The 19175-nt window shown below is 56.8% G+C and overlaps 6 protein-coding genes across 6 annotated transcripts; 2 read left to right on the forward strand and 4 right to left on the reverse strand.

Annotated features, from left to right (window-relative positions):
• The first annotated feature begins 154 nt into the window (after positions 1 to 154).
• BO86DRAFT_385296 (H(+)-transporting V1 sector ATPase subunit D) lies at positions 155 to 1746 on the forward strand. Its single transcript, XM_025671075.1, has 8 exons — positions 155 to 263; positions 335 to 447; positions 524 to 534; positions 696 to 1021; positions 1112 to 1160; positions 1222 to 1231; positions 1283 to 1323; positions 1380 to 1746. Exons 1-8 carry the CDS (start codon positions 249 to 251, stop codon positions 1670 to 1672), a joined length of 858 nt encoding a protein of 285 aa, XP_025532342.1. The 5' UTR covers positions 155 to 248; the 3' UTR covers positions 1673 to 1746.
• Positions 1694 to 3142, reverse strand: BO86DRAFT_385298 (U1 small nuclear ribonucleoprotein usp102). Its single transcript, XM_025671076.1, has 4 exons — positions 2934 to 3142; positions 2784 to 2790; positions 2414 to 2720; positions 1694 to 2320 (listed from the first exon to the last, which is right to left on the reverse strand). Exons 1-4 carry the CDS (start codon positions 2978 to 2980, stop codon positions 1911 to 1913), a joined length of 771 nt encoding a protein of 256 aa, XP_025532343.1. The 5' UTR covers positions 2981 to 3142; the 3' UTR covers positions 1694 to 1910.
• Positions 3143 to 4102: 960 nt separating this feature from the next.
• Positions 4103 to 9588, reverse strand: BO86DRAFT_329369 (Sec7 domain-containing protein). The gene is made up of 5 exons (XM_025668677.1): positions 6228 to 9588; positions 5833 to 6178; positions 5288 to 5783; positions 4857 to 5239; positions 4103 to 4806 (listed from the first exon to the last, which is right to left on the reverse strand). The coding sequence occupies exons 1-5, from the start codon at positions 9404 to 9406 to the stop codon at positions 4414 to 4416; spliced, it is 4797 nt and encodes a 1598-aa protein (XP_025532344.1). The 5' UTR covers positions 9407 to 9588; the 3' UTR covers positions 4103 to 4413.
• A 1332-nt stretch (positions 9589 to 10920) lies between these two features.
• On the reverse strand, positions 10921 to 11351 carry BO86DRAFT_110671 (uncharacterized protein). Its single transcript, XM_025665924.1, has one exon. It carries the CDS (start codon positions 11236 to 11238, stop codon positions 11011 to 11013), a length of 228 nt encoding a protein of 75 aa, XP_025532345.1. The 5' UTR covers positions 11239 to 11351; the 3' UTR covers positions 10921 to 11010.
• On the forward strand, positions 11352 to 16288 carry BO86DRAFT_110672 (putative Rho guanyl nucleotide exchange factor). Its single transcript, XM_025665925.1, has 3 exons — positions 11352 to 13685; positions 13736 to 15597; positions 15646 to 16288. The coding sequence occupies exons 1-3, from the start codon at positions 11465 to 11467 to the stop codon at positions 16201 to 16203; spliced, it is 4641 nt and encodes a 1546-aa protein (XP_025532346.1). The 5' UTR covers positions 11352 to 11464; the 3' UTR covers positions 16204 to 16288.
• A 262-nt stretch (positions 16289 to 16550) lies between these two features.
• BO86DRAFT_431829 (tRNA lysidine(34) synthetase) lies at positions 16551 to 19024 on the reverse strand (the record flags this gene model as incomplete). Its single annotated transcript, XM_025675775.1, has 2 exons — positions 16551 to 18817; positions 18874 to 19024. 2 exons carry the CDS (start codon positions 19022 to 19024, stop codon positions 16653 to 16655), a joined length of 2316 nt encoding a protein of 771 aa, XP_025532347.1. The 3' UTR covers positions 16551 to 16652.
• Positions 19025 to 19175: the final 151 nt, after the last annotated feature.

Here is a 19175-nt window from a genome sequence, read left to right on the forward strand (position 1 = left end):
GTTTCGACGTGCTGTTTCCAAGCTGGCGGGCGATGGAGGTCGCAAATCGGGCACGTGACCGGGTGTCATGCGCCCCGGCGGGCACGGGTTGGTCCGAGCGTTGGCACTGTTGCTGCGTCTTGACTTATCAGTTGAGTTAATCGTCATGGCATGGCTTGAGCCGCTCTCCGTTCCTATCGGTTCCTCCTCCAGCTGGATATCCGTGGCCTTTGTCCTTTCTTTTTTTTTTATCTTTAAGTGTTCTCATAATGTCGGGTGCGGTGGTATGTGATTCTGCAACTGATCCACTTCAATCTTAACATCAAGCTCGGTCACTTATGTTGAATAATGCCAGGGCCGTGAGGCAGTCTTCCCGACTCGCCAGTCCCTCGGGTTGATGAAGGGGAAGTTGAAGGGCGCCGAGACCGGTCACAGTTTACTGAAGCGCAAATCCGAAGCTCTTACCAAGTGAGTCTAATCTTAACTGCTCTCTTTCTACCAGGAAACATTCCGATAGAAACTGACATTGTATACTCCTGCACAGACGTTTCCGCGGTATGATTGCTTGCATGTCCCATGTCCCCTGCCTCCCCCATCCCGCTCCCCTCTCCTTTCCACCCCCCTCTCTGAAGAGCTCCCGTCTACCTGCGCGCACTTTCCGCCTACGATCTCCATCCTCCACCATGCAGATAACCTATAACCTAACAACGCCACAGAAATCACCCGCCGCATCGACGAAGCCAAGCAGAAGATGGGCCGCGTCATGCAGATCGCCGCCTTCTCGCTGGCGGAGGTGAGCTACGCGGTGGGCGGCGACATCGGCTACCAGGTGCAGGAGTCGGCCAAGCAGGCGCGGTTCCGCGTCCGCGCCAAGCAGGAGAACGTCTCCGGCGTGCTGCTGCCGCACTTTGAGAGCTACACCGAGGACGCGATTAACGACTTCGGGCTGACGGGGCTGGGCAAGGGTGGGCAGCAGGTCCAGCGCTGTCGGGAGACGTACGCGCGGGCGGTGGAGACGTTGGTCGAGTTGGCGAGTTTGCAGGTACGTTACTCCAGGCTTGGGGGTTGGGGGTTGGGGCTTGGGGCTTTAGGTACGGTGGGGGCGGGGGTTTGCTGACTTCTTCGGGCATAGACTGCGTTTGTGATCCTGGATGAGGTCATTAAGGTGGTTAATCGCAGAGGTATGTTTCTCTGAAAAAATAACGGGGGTTTCTATGCTAACATAATGTTATCGACTGCTAGTGAATGCTATGTAAGATCGCTTTGTGCTAAGAGCTGGCAGGGATGCTAATCATGGCCGCAGTGAGCACGTTATCATCCCCCGCACGGAGAACACGATCAAGTGTCAGTCACCACCTTGAGCTCTCTATTTGGTGAGGCAAACAACTAATACATCCCAGATATCAACTCCGAGCTGGACGAACTCGACAGAGAAGAGTTCTACCGTCTCAAGAAGGTGTCCGGCAAGAAGCAGCGAGACACCGCTGCCGCCGACGCCGAGATCCTGGCTGCGCGGGAGAAGGCCAAGGCCAAGGCGGAGGCTGCCGCTGCTGCCGCGGCGGCGGCGGCAGCCAACGGAGAGGAAGCGCCCGCCGAGGAGGTAGAAGAAGAGAAAGCGGCTGCAGCAGAAGAGGAAGCCCCCGAGGCACCGGACGTGCTCGGCGAGCAGGAAGATGCCGACGTGATTTTCTGAGTCTAGCGCAGCGATGCCCCCCGTTTGTCCCTGTTATGTACTGTACCTAGTATACTTCCGAGCATGTAGCTGTTATTGTCTTCACTTGAGAATTTGTGTGTTTCTTTGTTAAAGTCATATCCCCAATGGAAGCAAAGATGAGCATTGGCACACCCAGATGATAATGCATAACGGAAAACCCATAAACCCCGCACAAACGCCAACAACAGACATGAAACCACCACCAACCCCACAGCACTCATTGTCTCTGGTACGTGACCCGGATGGGTTTCCCGGCCTCGCCCATCGGCATGCCCGACGTCGCCTCCTTGGCACTGATGGCCCCGGACTCGTTCTCGTACTCGACGAAGGCGATCCCCTTGCGGCCCGGCACCAACCGCACCTCCTGGAAGCCCTCGAACCGCGCAAACACCGCGGTGAGGCTGTCCTGGTCGGCGGTGTCCGGCAGGTCCCGCAGGAACAGGATCTTGTTGGGCGGCAGGTACTCGTCCGGGATGACGGTCGCGGCGGCGCCGCTGGTGGGCTTGAGGCCGGCGCCCTTGGCCGCCTTGGCCGGGCGGCCGGAGGGGTCGGAGGGCGCCACGACCGCGCCGGAGGGCCGTTTGAGTTTCTTTTGCGCTTCGAGCGCCTCGTGCGCTTGTTTGCGTTCTGCCCAGAAGATTAGAAGGTTAGCATCCAAACCCTTCGCCCCCTTCGCACCCCCCCCAATCCCAAGAAAGAACCGGGGAAAAAAAAACAAACCTTTCTCCGCCCCGCGCCGCCGCTTATGCGCCTCGAGCTCCTCCTCGCCCCCCTCGCGCAGCACCGTCGCGTCGCTGCGCGTGCGCGCGTACTCCAGCACCATGGGCTTGTCGAACAGCTCGAAGCCGTTGATCTCGTCGATGGCGCGGCCGGCCGCCTCGACCGAGTCGAAGACCACGAACGCCTGGCCCTTGGCCTTCAGGTTCGTCTTGGCCACGATCTCGATCACATTCCCGTATTCCGAGAAGATCTCGTCCAGGGATTCCTTCAGTTGGTCGACTTTGATGCGTTCTTCGAGGTTGCGGACCTTTTCGGGGTTGGTTAGTGGGTTTGACGGGGGTTGGGGGTTGGGGGTTTGGGGTGGGCGTACGTAGACTCTGTTTCGCGTTAGCTTTAGGTTCTTTGGTATGGGTAGGGGACAGGGTAGGATAGGGTAGGGTAGGGTAGGGTATCGTGAAAGCGTTTGGATGTGGATGTGGATGTGGAATGTGAATGTGGACTCAGGCGGACTTGAACTTACGTGCAGTTGGGGGCCGTGGTTGTTGCGGGCGCGGCGACAGCGGCCATTCTTGCGGCTGGTGCACCTGGGGGTGCCTTTCGTTTTGTGTGGGATAGGGAGAAGGTATTGAGGGGGTAGAGTGTTGAAAATAAAAAAAAAATGCGCGCGGTGGTGGTGAGGTGCAGATGGAGCTTCCGTCCTGTAAACTTGCGTAGCGGCCGGCGGAGGAGGAGCAGGAGCTGGCTGTCCGAGAGAGAGAGAGAGAGAGCGGTGCCGCTTTAGTGGCCGGGGCGGCAGCTTGCGGTTGGGTCAGGTGATCTGGGTCTAGATCCGATCCCGTGGTGGGTTTGCTGGACTATCGTTATAACTTAACTTACCACCGCATGTACAACCAACACAACAATACAAGTAACAATGGTCAGAATAACTCTGTCGCCTGGGAATTAGAATCTGGAGATGGAATTCAAGCTACGGAACTCAGCCCTCTCACTCGAAAGGTCGATATCTCTCATCCCACCGTCCGACAAGCGTCTATCTGTATGTCGACAGCCCCAGCTCCGCTAGTCCTACCCGCTGTTGTACAGCAACCTGACCAGTTCAATCCCTGGAAACTCGTTCTTTGCTTGGATCATTGGTCTACCAACACGCGGAAAGGGATCTGATCTCATGCATCTAGATAGCGATGCCGGGCTTGGCCCACCAAACTTCCCCAAGATATCAACACAGAGCTCGAAGGTGACCGGATCCAGCAGCACACACCCCGAAGAGAAAGAGGGTAGTGCATCCATTACCAACCACATGTGGAAAAAAGAAGGATCACACTTCTGAATAAGGTAGTAGGATGTATGCATGTATACGCATATACTTAACTCCACTGCGAAAATCTTGAGCCTGATCTGAGAGATCGAACGAAGTTGGACACAGAAGGTCGCAGCACCTCTATCTCTCTATCCATCTTTCTATCTAACCATTGGCATTTGATCCATCTCCTACACCAGTTGTAGACAAGGTCTTCCATGCTAAAGGCATAGGACAGAGAAAGAGAGGGTTTTGCGTGTTTAGTGTGGGTATCGTATCTTATCGACGAGGTCCGGTATCGAACCCTACAGCTACTGGGAGGTACATACATAATGCATGCATGCATGCATCCACCACACACAGCTTCAACAGAATTAGATCTATTAGGGGGTGACGAAGATCGATTATATTTACAGGAGTATGCACACATAGACAAAAACCACTACCACTACCAATACCGGTTCCCATCGCGTCACGTCGCGTCCCCACACGGGCCACAACCGCCCACAGAAAATAATACACTCACGCTGATGGAATGCCCGAAGCTATATACCTACTCGACGCTAGGCCGCAGTGGAAGACAAATCGACTGGCGGGTTGGATTGGTTATTCCCCGACAGAAACAGAAGGTCTACAGCACGTCTGCAGGCTGTCTAGCGTCAAGTCATGGACGGAGTTATAAGCCGTGCTCGGCGTTGCCGTTCTAATCGGCCTTCTTGCCCTTGTCGACGGGCAAGGGCGCCTCCTTGCTGGGAGGTGCAGGTTCGGGGTCTTCGATGGTGGTCGCAGGCTCAGCAACCTCGGGCTCGTCGTTCGCGGCTTCCGCCTCGGGTTCCGCCTCGGGCTCAACTGTTGTCTCTGGCTGGGGCGACGGCGACGGCGACAGCACCGCCGAGACAGGCGCCGACGCGGCGGGCTTGGTTTCATCCTGCGGCGGGAAAATCTCCTGGAACAGGTCGGGCAGGAAGCGGTCGAGGCGCTTCTTGGTCTCGTTCCAGATCTTCTGTTTGGTGTCGTCCTGGGACGGCGGCACGAGGTATCCGCCGTCGGCCATGACGAGGAGAATATTCTTGAGACTCTCGGGGATGGCTTCTTGCTGTGGGGATGTTAGTCTTGTTCTGAGCTGGCCACAAAAAAAGAACATACCAGACTGTCGCCCTGGCCGCTGTTCATCATCCGATCCAATATATCCAGAATCCGCAGCCAGAGGTCGAGCATCCCGTCCCAGTTGGGCAGCTGGTCCAGATACCGCAGGAAGATCTTGCACACCAGTGTGGCCACCTGCACGCGCGTTTGGCCCATCCCCACGGGATCCGAGTGGTAGACTTCGGGTTTCAGGAGGCGCAGGATCAGAGGGAAGAGCACCTGGTCGAAGATCGCGGTCCATTCCTTCTCGTCGGTGGCGCTGATCTGGAGGGACAGGAGGGTGCGTTGGAGGGTCGAGACGGCGTGGTGGCGGATGTCGCGGCAGGGATTGATGCATTGGGCTGTCAGAGACTGGAAGATCGGAGACCAGTAGGCTGACCAGGCTGGTTTGTGTCAATTGGTGATTTCGACTGATGGAGTTGGCTACATACCTTCGTTCTCTTCCAGGTGCGACTGCTTGATGAGCGCCGGGATGCGGTGGGTCAGGTGGAAGACAAAGTTGATGGCCTTGACTCCCCTCGCAACCACCTCGTTCTCGATACTAGATCTCGGATGCTTGACAGCCTTGCGTCGGCCGTGGGCATCCCTCTGTCGCTCTTCAATGTAGCCCACACTGCCAGCGCTGATGAAGTCGTTCGCCAGGCTGACGGCAGACTCGTAGTTGTCAGCCGTGACAATCGGTGGGTTCGACTCTACAATAGTCTGGAGCAGGTTGAACACCAACGGAGCCGCTTCCTGGTGCTGGTGCAGCCTCTGCAAAATAGACCAGAAGTCCGGCGAGGCGGAGACCTCGTTCCGCAGAGCCTCCGCATCAGACATGCATCGTGAAAGGCTCTTGACTACAGGAATGGCGATGCTTTCCAAAATGTCCTGGTCAAAGCCAGAAATCCCATGGAGAATCACCGGCACACGCATATAAGGCTGGTCCTATAATCTGTCAGACACTTATGATAAATGATAGCAGAGGGGGCCGTACATAGCTCAAGCGCAGCAGGTTCATGAGGTAGTAAATGATCCGTGACAGCGCCAAGGAGTGGATGTTCCGGGCATCTCGGACAAAAGCTTGTAGAGAGGTCAAAAGCCTCTCCCCAAGGCTTTCCAATGTCTTGGGGTCACGGAGAGTGAGGACGGTGGCCAACTCCAAGAGGTAGAGCATGCCCGGATCGTACTTGGGCTTGCTGGCATTGGCTCTGCCGTTGGCCGCCCTGGGTCCAGCTGCCGGGCGCTCCGACTTAACAACGATAACGGCCGGGGCGCTTTCTTCAGGGAGTTGATCCAAAAGGGCTTCCACCAGCATCGTAACCGTCTCCAAGGGAAGGGTCCTGAACCGTTAGTACACAAAAACCACAAATGTATGTGTATCTGACTTACTTGATGTTGGCCAGAATTTCATCGATGGAGCACGCTGAGATGCAATCAACCGTGCACAACGTGTTGTCCAGCTCCTCATCCGACGGCTCGGGAGGCTCATCCGCTGCGTAGCTGGACAGATATGAGGTGAACGCAGACAGCAGGCCTGTCTCAGCGCCTCGTCCGTCGCGCTCCACGACTTGCGAGGGGTTCTGCAGCGGGATCGGCGACAACTCGAGCTCCGCGTTGAGAGTAGAAGCGAAGGGGGGAATAAGAGCGTTGATGAAAAGGTTGTTGAGAATGCGGATTACATGGGTCCAGCCCTCTTGAACCGTAGCCTCATTGCCCGCGAGAACTCGGAAGAGAACCACCGCGGCCAATTGAGCTCGGAAGTCGCGTCCAAATTTGACGGCCAATTCGCTGACCATCACACTCTTCTCTCCAGCCTGCACCTCGGTGTTGAGGGTGGTGCTGGGGGGATTCTCCGTGGCTAGAGTGCTGATCGAAGCCAAACAGAAGACAATGCGGTCCAAGGCGGCCGTCAGACCATAGCGGGCAGCAATCTGTGCACACTGGTCGAAGCCCGTCACCACGCGAGAATAGACGGCATCGTCCGAGGCAGACATGAAGACGTACGACAGAGTCGCAATCACGGGTTTCCAGGTAGCTTCGAACATCTCCGCATCATAGATATTCGTCTCGCCCACCACAAGCTCGCCGGCCGAAGAGGACTTCAGCAGTAGCTCCCGCCATGCATAATCGAATGCATGCTGGTTATCATGCTCCTCAGGCAGGATAATCTCATTCTGCTTGATAGAGTCATAGACGCCTTGCAGGAACTCTGGCGCAAAGTCCTGGCCTGCGTTGACACCCCGCAGATTTCGAGAGAAATCCGTGCAGGACATGCGATTCTGCGATCTAATATTCGTATTGTATAAATCAGTGTTCAGCATAATAATACCATAAGTCAGCACGAAGAGGGCATCCTTGTCCGCAATTTCGGTGGGCCGAGCCTTCTGCATGTACTTGTCTGTAAAGGTAGTAACGATGCGCTCAATCAGCGGCGATTCACCGGGCAGGCGGAACGCGCCCAGGAGATCGCGGAGAGCATCGACCACGCTCTGGCCGGAGAAATCGAAGAGATCGACAAAAGCATCAAGCAGTTTTTCGTTCGAACGTTTGGAGATGAATTCGCCCAGAACCTTCTTTGACAATCGAGTGGTCCCTTTCAAGAAACGAGCGACGAGGACCGGATCGTCGGGGTTTTCGATGATTCCCTGAGAGGCGAGGTAAGCGACTCCAGCCTTGGGGTCCTCGTTGAATTTCTGAGCTCCTTTGATAATGATCTTCTTGGTCCGACGCTGATGGTGAAGTTCATCCTTCGATGGAAAGCCCTCTGACGGGAACTCCTCGTCTAAGCGATCGTAGATAAATTGGACATAGCTCAGAAGAGCATCCAAGCACAGAGGTGGCACATTGGTCGTGCTCCAGGTGGCTGAATCGGGAAACGCACTCCGAGAAAGCAACCCAATCATGTCCTCGCAGAGGTCCGCGCGATCAATATCGCAGTCGTAGTTGATAAACAACTCCACCATAAAACTTGGGATCCGTGCCAGCACGCCGATACTCTCCACCATCGCCTCGCGGGTTTCCGGCTTCCGAGAGCCTCCTTCGAGACCGAGCTTCTGGCGGTCTTTCACAGGGACCGGAGTCGACCGCCCGCTGTTCGATTGCGAAGGAGAGGGCTTCACCAACTTGGGCCTTTGGGGTACCCCATCGTACAGAGCCGGGTTGATTCCTGGCTCCTTGGGTATTTCGACCTTGGGATGGAGACAGGCGACCAAGTACGACAGATAAAGCTCCTGCTGAAGCTTCAGCACCGAGCGACAAGTCAGTAGCAAAGTGCCTGCCACCCTGAGCGATCCCGTCAGAATGGCAATATTCTCGGAGCGGACCAGCTGGAAGAGATAGCGGCACAAGTCATCTTGTGCTAGGTTGGCTAGACTCGGGTGCTTTGCGATGGACGGGCCAGCAACCTCCAGAGCCACGTCAATGATCCGGAGGGCCATCACCTTCATCGGCTCGGTATGCTGGCGGTTGTGCGGGTCCAAAAGATCGATCAAAACTCGGAACAATTCGCGGATTGAGGGTAGTGAATATGGTTTGATATCTTCGCCATCATCATCTTGAGGATTGGGGGGAGCGGTCACGGCGGCTCCGCTCAGCGACTGATCGGGAGTACTGTCTCGACTGCTGCGTTCCCGCTCTGTAATGGCTGTGTCCGAACCTATGGCGGATGGGTGCTGGGAAGTCACTGTGTCTCCATCAACGGAAGGATCCATTTTGAGATTCGCCTGCTCCGGGTTTTTGGGTGCCCGGGTCTCCAAGTCTGTTTCCAGCGTTTGCGAGACGTCTAGGTGAGTCAAGCGGGAGAAGATGACCTGGCACATGTTGACCATGGCCATCTCAGCGGATCTCCGCAAGACCTCCGATAGACGGACCTGACAGCACATACTCAGACCGGTCTCCATCATCTCACAGACACTCTCATCTCCCAGCAAGTCCCCTTCCGGTCGCGACAGCATGCCTTCCATCAATTTGAGGATGCGCAGCAAGACGATCTCATCGGCGGCGGAGTCGCTGGCCTCGAAGCGGCAGTGGGTAATGGCGGCGGAGAGGAGCTGCATGGCCATGGGCAGCCTGGGTGAGTCGCGACTGATGATCTGGTAGGCGAAGAACTTGGTGAGGGCCACCAGGGCCAGGGAGGTGATTGCGGCTGAGGTGGACGAGGAACGAACGACCTGGAGGAACGGATGCAGCAAGGCGGGGGCATCGAAGGTTCGGATATCTTTGCAGCCCTTGAGATCGCTCCGTAATCTGGTAAAGGCAGAAATTAGAGGGTTATCTTGCATGCTCTTGCCCTTCTTCCCTCTCAGGCCCCATCGGTTAGCTAAGACATGGTCATCGTCGGCGGCGGACAGGCGGGAGGATGGCCGCGTGGGCGTGTTGCCATTCCGCGGACTCGGAGGGGTCGAGGTATCACGGTCGTAGACTCGTGAGACAGCGCCCCCTCCTAGAATGGCCGAAACGGAAGAATGAGCCCAGCGGGTGTGCTTCCGCATGGCGGAGGTGACGGTGATACATTCTGTGATCACCAGCGCGACCGGGTCGACCGCAATGGGGAGGGTTGAGGACGACATAACGAGCGATGGGGGGAGCAGGGAGGAGGAGATGGGGGCGAGGATGTCAAGGTGGATTGAAAGAGAGCGGAAGGAGATTGCTCAGCGAAGGAGCAATGTCAAACCATGGCCCTTCCAGAGGGGAAGAAGTTCAGCAAGAAGAGAGCAAGAGAGAGGTGAAGATGGAGATAGAGAGAGCAAGGGAAGGGCATGTACTGTATGCGGGCGGCGGGAACTCAACAGCTGGTCAGTATTCTGCTGCTCCGAGGCGGAGAGATCACAGCCGTCCCAATCGGGATTAGCGTGATGGCTACCCCGGGGAGACATTGAAGGGAGGTACTGCACCCTACAAATTTACATCGAGAGTGACTTCACTTATCAGATTGTGCATTGAAGTTCAATTATCGCTCTCAACTACAGACACTACACTACTGACCACAGTAGAGCCCACTCATTGCTATACCAATTATCGCTTGTCATATTACCACTTCAACAAGTCCTGTCGTCACCATCCTTCCTCACCATGCAGGCATCACTGGACTAACGTGCTAATCCAAAATATATCAGCAAAGATGGCAGCTTGTGTCTCGAAATAGTCTATATCTCCCCTAGTTGGGGGCCGAAACGCGTGTTGCAGGCGAAAGCCGATGACGGAATGGATTAAATCAAGTCAGATCGCAGCTCGGATGACGAAGTTATTCCCAGCCTCCCAGCCTCCTCGAAAATCGGGTGGAAATAAGATTGTCTGGATGCCAAGGGCGCATCCATGGTTGAAGGAAGAAAGCAACCAGGCTGAAGGCGGTGTCTCCACCATTTCCCTTTTCCATCGCCCACTCCGTATCCTCACCAGCTCCCCAGTTAGATAATTAAACTGTCATGAACCCGTCGTCGGGCAAAGCTGCCATTTCAGCCGGGCGTAGGGCAGTCAGGGCAGGCAGAGGTTGAACCCCTGCAGTCGGAACATGATGTCAAGCTCTTATCCACTTTTTCTAGACCGTTGTGTGTGTGTTGACACTGGGTTGGTTCTACTGGTTCTACACGTGTCGCGTCCGTGTCCATGGATACAGATCTGTCAGGGACACTCACTGCAAAAGTCATTCTGCAATATAGAATCACTTCTAGATAGTGGATGAAGTGCCTATTTCCAGCACAATCAGCACTTGACAATCTACACTAATTGACTACAATAATAACCTCCATACTATCGCTTGTAATCCCACCCAATCAGCACTAGTCCGTCCATCGGCCAGATCCATGCGGAGCTGAGCTGAAGGCCAGCCACTCGGCCTTGTTAGAGAGAGACACTCAATCCATCCATCATCAATCAATCAATCAATCAATCAATCAATCAATCCTCGTCGTCGTCCCCTGCAGTGTCCTTGTCTTGTCCTGTCTAGACTTGTTGTGTCCTGCCCCTCTTCTTCTTCTTCTTCCTCTCCACTAGTATCACTTGTACTGCCACTGCCACTTCTTTCACACTGCCCACTTCTCCGGCTTCTTGCTTTGCGCCCGCCGAGAAACGCGTCCCCTCGTCCCCTCGTCCCCTCCCCCTCTCCACCTTCAACTGCTGGCTGCAGTTGTCACCCAACCTTCCCGGCTTCGTCCTTCGTCCTCCTCTTCTCCCATCACTTTCGCACTCTCTTCCCTTCCTCTTCCTCTTCCTCTTCCTCTTCCTCTTCTTCTCTTTCTCTCACTCTACCTCTTTCCTTCTCTTCATCTTTTTGCCTCATCCTCTGCCCATGGAGGGGTGTCCTTCTCTTGTCCTTCGCATTGTATAACGCCTGTCCTTCGTTTCTTTTCCTTTGCGCCACACCCAATAGTATTATGTCTTTGGTCAATCTTTCGCTTGTCATCGACCCTCTTTAATTGTTCCCCTCTCCGACTGTCCTGGTCTTGTCGTCCAACACCAAAACTTCCGTGACTAACCGTCTCAACCTTTTTTCTCTTGTCCTCATCATCTATAATCATTTTGCAGACTTATACTTTTGTGTCTAATCTAATTTTGTCGAGCGGGTGTGATTTCGCTCCTTCCTCCCTCCGCGGTTGTATGCGAGTGCAGCGCCTGCCATCTCCGCCAACATGGCGACTGTCACCAACGCCCCCGCGGACCTGCCGCTCGAGCAGCTGTCGCTCTACCACGCCTCCGACCCCTACATTGCTTCCGTCTTCGTCTTCTACGGCCCCGTCGCGACCGCAAATGCCACCGTCAGCAGCTCGCGCATCCAGGCGCATATCGTGACCCCCGCCGGCTTCCAGAGCTATCCCCGCATCACCGTCTCTCCCGCCGCCCCGCTGTACGCCGCCGTCAACCACCTCCCCCGCGAGAAGCAAGGCGACGAGGTCAGTCGCGGCCTGGCCGTCAGCATGCTGAAGTACTTCGCAGAGCTGTCCGACCCAGCCAAAGAATGCCTCCAGGCCATGGCTCGCGCAGGAAAACCAGGTGTCAAGGTTCCCAAGCTCTTCGACGAGATGCATGCCGCCGATTTGGCGAATCGAATGACAAAAGTTGATCACGCCTCCGAGTTAGTGCGCGACATCCGAGGCGCCTTCCAGGAGCGCAAGGTGCCCTGGGTCGATATCGATGTCGTCCTGCCTGCCGGGACGATCAAAGTGCCCGAGCCCGCTAATGATGATAATGTTTATGATGGCAATGCAGACTTCTATGACGGCCCCGATCCCCGATATGGCCCATATACCGCTCTCATCCAGACCCTGGGCGCCCCCATGTTCCTTCCCACCTCCCGACTCAAGCGCGCACCTTCCCAGCCGACCAACGTGAGCAAATCGAAAATATTCTCCGCCGGTCAAAAACAGGCTTTGCGATTGACCATGTGCGAGCTGGTGGATACGGAGGAGCGCTACGTCAATAAGCTATACACCCTTGTCTGCCAGGTGGCGGAGGAATACCGAATGAAAGCCCAGTTGCGCCTGTCATCGAGTACGAGTCCGGACGAGGCTGATCTGGCGACTCTGTTTCCCCCGTGCTTGAATGAAATCCTTCAGGTCAACATGGGTTTTCTGAGTGTGATTCGTCAAGCCTTGGAAGAGACAGAGAAGGACGCTATTGCAGATATGACTGAAGATACGGAGCTTTCATCGTCCATGTCGCAACGCACATCGTCCAGGGAGGACAAAGACACTATCGGTGCGGTGGCATTTGCAGACGCACTCCTGGACTGGTTCCCTCAATTCTCCGAGCCGTATGCGGACTACATGCGGGCCCATACCGGCTTCACTCAGACGTTGAACTCGTTCATGAAAGATAAGAATTCCAGTTTCTCCAAGCGCGTATACGAGACGGGGGAACAGAAACTCCGCTCACTTCTCATGGAGCCTGTTCAGCGTCTGCCCCGATATAGTCTCCTCATCGACACAATGACTAGTAGTCTGCCGTTGGTACACCCGGCCGTGCGCCCACTGCTGAAGGCGCGGGATGTCATCAAAGACATCTGCTCCCTCGACGACGCCTCGACCGCCAACCATGATCAGAGTTTTCGGCGGCTGAAGGAGCTGGTCGACGGCTGGCCATCCACCATACTGCCAGCCGGCCGTCTCATCACAGCGGTGGATTTCAACGAGCTGTCGCCGCCGTACCATCTTGATCTTGCAGAGGAGCCCAGCCCGGGGATCATGCTGATTTATAAGAACTGCCTAGTTTTGTTGTCTAAGGCGATGGGAGGTCGAACAACCGCGCGCGGTCTTCTGGCGGATCTAGACAACGCCGCATCAGCCACTCCGGCAGCCACCAATATTCCGCTGGTACCAGAGCTGCGGGTGGTCCAAGTGTACGATCTGCACAATGTCCGATGCATGCAGTCTAACTGTGGACGTATTCTGTTCCTAGCGCCCATGTCGGTGAAGTCGCGGCCCAATCAAAACACCACCGTCGACCTGCTTGCATTGGAGCCCGTGTCCATGTATGAAGGACGCGCCAGTCGCATCATCGAGGAGATTGTGAAGGCCAAAATCGAAGGTCGATTTTCGGAAAGTGAGCGAGAGAATGGAAAGTGGACCCTGCGCAGCCCATCCGGGACGGTGGCCAATCTCGGGGTTTTGGCATGTGTGTTCGAGGAGGAAGAGACGGCCGCCAAACGACCCAGTGCATCGAAAATCCGGATGGTGTTCAATACTCCCCGCGCGGTCTGCAGTCAAACGTTATCGAATTCCGATCTCGAGGTTATTGTGTCGGTCTCCGCGTCGAGCGAGGACCAGTTTCGCGTGGACATTGACTCCGTCGTGGGCCATGCATCCTCCGATCTTGTGACCGCGGACAGCTTCGTTGCAGTCCTGTCTAAGCGCCGTGAGTATAATCAATGCCTGTGTGTGTGTTTGTTTGCTGACTGCAGTTAGTGTCTAATGTGTTACTCCCGCTGCATGGCCCGCAGAACCGCACGATGACCGAATCGATAGTGCATTCCAACTTTGAGATCCTGCGGTATCTCGCCGGTCATCTCATGGCCAACTTCAAGGTCCCGCGTGGATTTCGACCGCCATCGGCCTCGAAGCTACTGTCGAGTCTGCTGGGTAGCCACCAACCCAAGGAGAACAGCGCGGGCAGCATAAAAATGCCCAGCTCAGCAGCGCTACTTGGTGAATTCCCTCGCATGCCGCCGCCTCGAGGAAACATTCCACGTTCCAATACTCTACCTTCGGCGTTCCCCGGGAAAGAAGAGAGCCCGGTGAAAATTTCTGTGGTTGGCGCGCCGCCTTCGAGGGGGCAAGAAAGTCCATTCAGCGCTCTGGAGCAGACCTTTGCCGCATTCGCTCTTGCTCTGCAATCTCGGAGTGGAAACATTGTTGGGCGCTCTCTACGTGGCCGAGACAACGTGGATCGCTCGTCAGTCAATGAGCTGTATAATATCCTTCTGGAAGACCCAGGCAAGATCCAGGCTGCGGCTGAGGTGTCGGTCGATACATTATTCGTAGCTTTTGAGACGTTCATGGCTAATGCATGGCGCGAACACATGGGGCCCGTGATCGATTCGTCTTCATTGAACTCGTTGCAGAGCCAATTTGACAGCATGTTCCCGCGAGATTTCGAGGAGAGCTTCCGCCGATTTCTTGCTGACATGAGTCCCCAAAATCGCCGTGCGCTCGCTTCCATGATTCGCTTGCTCGCAGAGCTTCTCGATGCCTCGGGGAATGACGGAGATCGTGGTGCGTTGACGGCAGCCTTTGCAGAGGTCCTGACGGTCGAGGGAGATCCGATGCAGTACATTTCCCTGTTGGATCGTCTCGTGGATGACTTTGATAATTTGTTCGACGAGTATATTCCCGGAGGCGCCGACCTGGAAGGGACGCTCAATTGCGACCAAACCAAGTCGGTGTCCCAGACGGCGGGCTCGATGAACTCCAATGCGTCGTCGTTTCGGAAACGTTTCGGATTCAGCCTGCACCGCGATAACTCCAAGTCGGAAACAGAGAGTAAAGTATCGTCCATTTTACGTACGCTGAGCAAGAGTAAAGGATCGGGCGATTCTGAGCCCGGGACGCCACGAGGGTCACTGCTGCTCCGGTCCAAGTCCATCGACGTCGACACGGGGCTGGTTTCGTTACTGCGGCCAGGCTCCCGCGATCGCCCGGGGGCGTCCACGTCACAAGAGCATCTTCGTCGTCCCGGAAGCTCTCAGGACGAGGCTTCTTCGTTATCCTCCATTCGAGGTATTTCTACTAATGGGGTGGTAAGGATCAGGCGGAGACGGCGGAGTTCTCTGTCCGACATCAGACCAGGCACAGCGTCATCTGACGTGTCGATCTTATCTACCAGCCAAGGACAGAGACCCATGACGCCGTCATCGTCGCTTCCTAACCAGCCGCGAGCGGAGACGATGACGCCAGCGGGCCAGACACGGCCGCAAACAAGTCACGGCTCGGGCTCGGTCCGCAGCACATCCCCTGCAAAGAGTGCCTCGCCCACGCGGCTGGCGTCGCCAACCCGCCGATCGCCGACCCGCCCCGTCACACCCAGTCGCAAGGAGAATATCGATCCCAAATTACCGCAAACCGACCGAGCCCCGAGAAAGAAGGCCGACGCAACGGGATCTCCTCCCCCGGATATCAAGAGGCGGTCGCGGGCAACCAGCATCCCCTCTTCCAGAGCGCCTGGCTTGAAGGAGCGACCGATGCAGATCAATGGCTCGGACGCGAGACGCTTACAGCCGACGCTAGGCTCGCAAAAGACGCCGAAACTACGTCTGCAAAGTCCACAGAAGGTGAGCTTATTCTTATCTGGTGTGTGGTATTATTCTAACAATCTGCAGCTCCGGGATCGTTTGAATAGTGAAAAGAAGGCTCAAAATATCGCGTCCTTGGGATTGAAGGATGAGCTCGAGCTGATTGGCGCGGAGCTCAATGCATTGAGACTGAACCCGACGCCGTACAAGGGAGATAGCAAGCTTCACTCGCTTGACGAGCCGTTTGCCCCTTCGAGCGCCAACGCCGCGCTGGCTTCCAGGGTTCGTAGCCTCGAGACGAGATTCGAGACGTTCTCGGAGGAGATGCATGGCCGGACTGCCTCGATCGAGAGGGACCTGGAGTCATCGTTGGTGGTGAGCGAGCGCCGGGCCAAGAAGCTGGACGAGCTCTACCGGGAGGCCAGCGCCGAGAACGAGGCTCTGTATGATCGGTTCAACACGGAGCTGGAGAAGATCGCCAAGGACGTGCGGACGGGGAACGGGGAAGAGTCGCTGAAATCGCAGCTGTCGACCGCGCTGGAGGAGATTGGTCGCCTGAAGAAGGAGAATTTCCGACTGAAGCGTGAGGTGGGTGGGTTGCGCGCGCAGCAGGCGGCCGTTGCCTTGCTGAAGGCGAGTGAGTGAGTTTGAGGACTACACCAGGCCAATTGCCTGACTCTTCGTTGTTGCATTGACGGGTCTTTCCTTTGATCTTTTCTTTGTGTGTGTCTATAGGCATTCTTTTATTGGATGGGGCATAGCATCCGTGTTTCCTTTGGCTATGGGGGCAATGGCGGGTCTGATTTTTGGGGAAGATGGGGTTCTTGGGTCGCATGGTCACGGAGTGTATAGCCTACGGGTCTAACTTTCAATACTGCTGGTTAATCAATCAGAGAACTTCTTGTGCATTGTATATGTAGGTGGATCAGCTTCTGTGGTTGAAGAGATGTGTGTCACCAACGGAGCATGATATCTTGATATTGCCGGGGGGGGGGGGAACTGGTAGTTGGTAGTCAGTTAGTAGGTTCGATTAGATTGACTGTGTGAACATGATATACAGTATGTACAGTACAGTACAGTAGCAGGTGAAGTGACTACTCCTCCTCCTCCCAACCCATCAGCCTCAGCGTGTTCCGATCCACCATCTTATACCGCCATTCCCAGCTCAAGCTCTGCTCACCCCCACCCAGCCATTCTAGGTCCTGTCTGACAGGGCGCGAAGAAGGAAGCCACAGATCCAGCGTGGGGAGCGCGAGGGGGATTTCTTCCTCTGTCTCTGCTTCTGCTTCTGCTTCTGCAAGTACCCCCCGTTCTGCTTTCCCCCGTTGCTGCTGCTGCTGCTGCTGCTGCTGCTGCCGCCGCCGCCGCACCAGCACTAACACCGGCACCGTAAAGCGGATGCGGCCGGGACTGACCTGCGCCAGGAGGCGGGTGAGGGCCTTGGGGTCTGTGATTTCTCGCTTCTGGTTCGTGGTGGCGTGTGCACTAGCATTATCGCTATCGCTATCGCTATCGCTATCGCCAGCACGCTCGGTCTGGCTCTCGGGTTGTGCTTCCGTCTGGCGGAGGCGGGTGAGGTCTGATTTGTGGAGGGGGCGGATGCGGAGGTGGATTGTTTGGTTGGGGTTGGGGTTGGAGGGTAATGGTTGTGATTGTGATTGCTTGGTGGTGGTGGTGCTGCTGCTGGTCCAGCCTAGGCGGAACCAGTATCTGTTGTCCCAGAGGTGCCATTGTTCTTGGTCTGGGTCTGGGTCTTGGTCTTGGTCTTGGCTTTGGTCTTGGGGTTGGTCTTGCTTCTGCTCCTGCTCGTGCTTCGGCAAAACAGATCCCTCCGTGCAGTCGAGGTGGATGTTCAACTCCGGGAGCCGGTTCTTCATGTACGGTTGGCGGGAGAGGAGCCATGTTTTCTGGGTGCTGTTGCTGTTGCTGTTGCTGTTGCTGCTAAATTCCTGGGTATCCGATCCGTGGGTGTGAGCTGCAGCAGGGCTCTGGAATAGACTCGTACTCTCCTCGCCCTTCTTTGTCGGGGGCAACGACCAAGGCTGGAACAGGACGCCGCCTAGCGTGAACGACTGCTCCGGCTCCTGCTCCTGCGGCGGCTGCTGAAACACCCTCGCCACGAACGCCTCGAACGCGCGCAGCGGGAAATGGTGATCCGGGAACGGGGCGACGAGCTCCGTGATGCGGCGGAGCGCGCGGGCCTGGATCTGGATGCCACGCATTCCCCCTTGATCGACAGAATCCCCCTCACCCTCAGAAGAAACAGCAAACCGCACCCCCAGCACCCCCGTCTCCGGCACGAACCCCCCGACGCGACACGACCCCAGCACCCGCTCCGCCGCCTGCTCCGCCCGTCTCAGGAGCCGCTGACTCGCCCCCATCAACCCCACCACCCTCTCCGCCCGCAACGCCCGCGGCAATTGGTCCTGGGCCAACAACCGCCGAATCGCATTGCGGGGCGTCAGCGTCGGATCGAAATTCGTCGGGTCGGCGACGAACGGCACCCCATGGACGGCGCAGGTGGCCAGCAGATCGGATTTGGGGAAGCCGAGGAGCGGGCGGATGATTGGGAGGGTTCCGGTTGCCATTGCTGCCATTGCCGCCTGGAGATGCTGCGGCTGCGGCTGCGGCTGCGGCTGCTGGTGCTGGTGCTGCAGGCCCGCATCCACCCGGGTCGGATACGAAGACCTCACCCCCACCACCCCGCGACTCCCACACACCCCAAACACCCCATGACACTCGGGCACCCCCGCGCAGGCCGGGATGCCCGCGAGCCCGCCGGCGCCGCGCGCGCCCGTGCACAGCCGCCACAGGGTCGTCTCGACGGCGTCGTCGCGGTGGTGGCCCGTCAGGAGGGCGTCGATGCGCGCGGCGCGGCAGGCGCGGCCCAGGGCCTGGAAGCGGAGGCGGCGCGCGTGCGTCTCGAACGCCGGCAGCGTGTGCGGGGTGGTGGTCAGGGCGGACCAGTCGAGCGGGAGGATGCGGGTCGTGATGCCCAGGGCGGCGAGCCAGGTTGCGACGGTGGCGGCTTCGTGGGCGCTCTCCGCGCGCGCGCCGTGGTCGATGATGAAGGCTGTTAGGTTTATTCCCGGCGGGATCGTGCTGGGATCGTTAGCTCCGCTGCTGGTGGTGGTGCTACCGCTTGTGTTGGAGGAGGAGGAGGTGCTGCTGCTGCTGCTGCTGCTGCTGCTGGATTTCTCCCATTCGCGGCAGAGGTAGGCGAGCGCCATGCTGTCGGCGCCGCCGCTGACGGCGAGGCCTGTATGCTATGAGTGTGGTTTTCCCGAGTTGGGTAGGGGCTGGGGAAGAACGCACCCAGTCGCGAGGGGAACCGGGCACGGGGATCCTGCGCTCGCGGGCCCCCGCCCATCCTCGAGTCGCGCCATATTCGCTGGAAGGCGTTCACGAACTGCGCGACGGTGATCGCGGTCGGGTTCTTGTGGGACCGCAGTTCGGAAATGGCCATGGCTGGCCAGGGGGACCAAACATTCAAGTTGTTGATGGGAGGATGACGGATGGCGGATGGCGGAAAGGGCGAAATTGATAGAAGACTGTCTGATAAGATTGCCGATTGCCGCTCTTGGCACCGCTTATCGGGATTGCATTTTATACGACGG

The sequence above is a fragment of the Aspergillus japonicus genome (assembly GCF_003184785.1).
Source record: "Aspergillus japonicus CBS 114.51 unplaced genomic scaffold BO86scaffold_3, whole genome shotgun sequence".
NCBI classification, from domain to species: domain Eukaryota; kingdom Fungi; phylum Ascomycota; class Eurotiomycetes; order Eurotiales; family Aspergillaceae; genus Aspergillus; species Aspergillus japonicus.

Coding starts and splice junctions, on each gene's coding strand:
- BO86DRAFT_110671 (XM_025665924.1), bottom strand. CDS start 11,238: ATGACAAGCGAAAGATTGACCAAAGACATAATACTATTGGGTGTGGCG.
- BO86DRAFT_329369 (XM_025668677.1), bottom strand. CDS start 9,406: ATGTCGTCCTCAACCCTCCCCATTGCGGTCGACCCGGTCGCGCTGGTG. Junction 5,784..5,832: donor ACCTGCTGCGCTTGAGCTAT/GTACGGCCCCCT, acceptor GACAGATTATAG/GACCAGCCTTATATGCGTGT. Junction 5,240..5,287: donor GCACCTGGAAGAGAACGAAG/GTATGTAGCCAA, acceptor GACACAAACCAG/CCTGGTCAGCCTACTGGTCT.
- BO86DRAFT_110672 (XM_025665925.1), top strand. CDS start 11,465: ATGGCGACTGTCACCAACGCCCCCGCGGACCTGCCGCTCGAGCAGCTG. Junction 13,686..13,735: donor TGCAGTCCTGTCTAAGCGCC/GTGAGTATAATC, acceptor GACTGCAGTTAG/TGTCTAATGTGTTACTCCCG. Junction 15,598..15,645: donor GTCTGCAAAGTCCACAGAAG/GTGAGCTTATTC, acceptor AACAATCTGCAG/CTCCGGGATCGTTTGAATAG.
- BO86DRAFT_385296 (XM_025671075.1), top strand. Junction 1,022..1,111: donor TCGAGTTGGCGAGTTTGCAG/GTACGTTACTCC, acceptor CTTCGGGCATAG/ACTGCGTTTGTGATCCTGGA. Junction 1,324..1,379: donor CACGGAGAACACGATCAAGT/GTCAGTCACCAC, acceptor AATACATCCCAG/ATATCAACTCCGAGCTGGAC.
- BO86DRAFT_385298 (XM_025671076.1), bottom strand. CDS start 2,980: ATGGCCGCTGTCGCCGCGCCCGCAACAACCACGGCCCCCAACTGCAC. Junction 2,321..2,413: donor GCGGCGCGGGGCGGAGAAAG/GTTTGTTTTTTT, acceptor TCTTCTGGGCAG/AACGCAAACAAGCGCACGAG.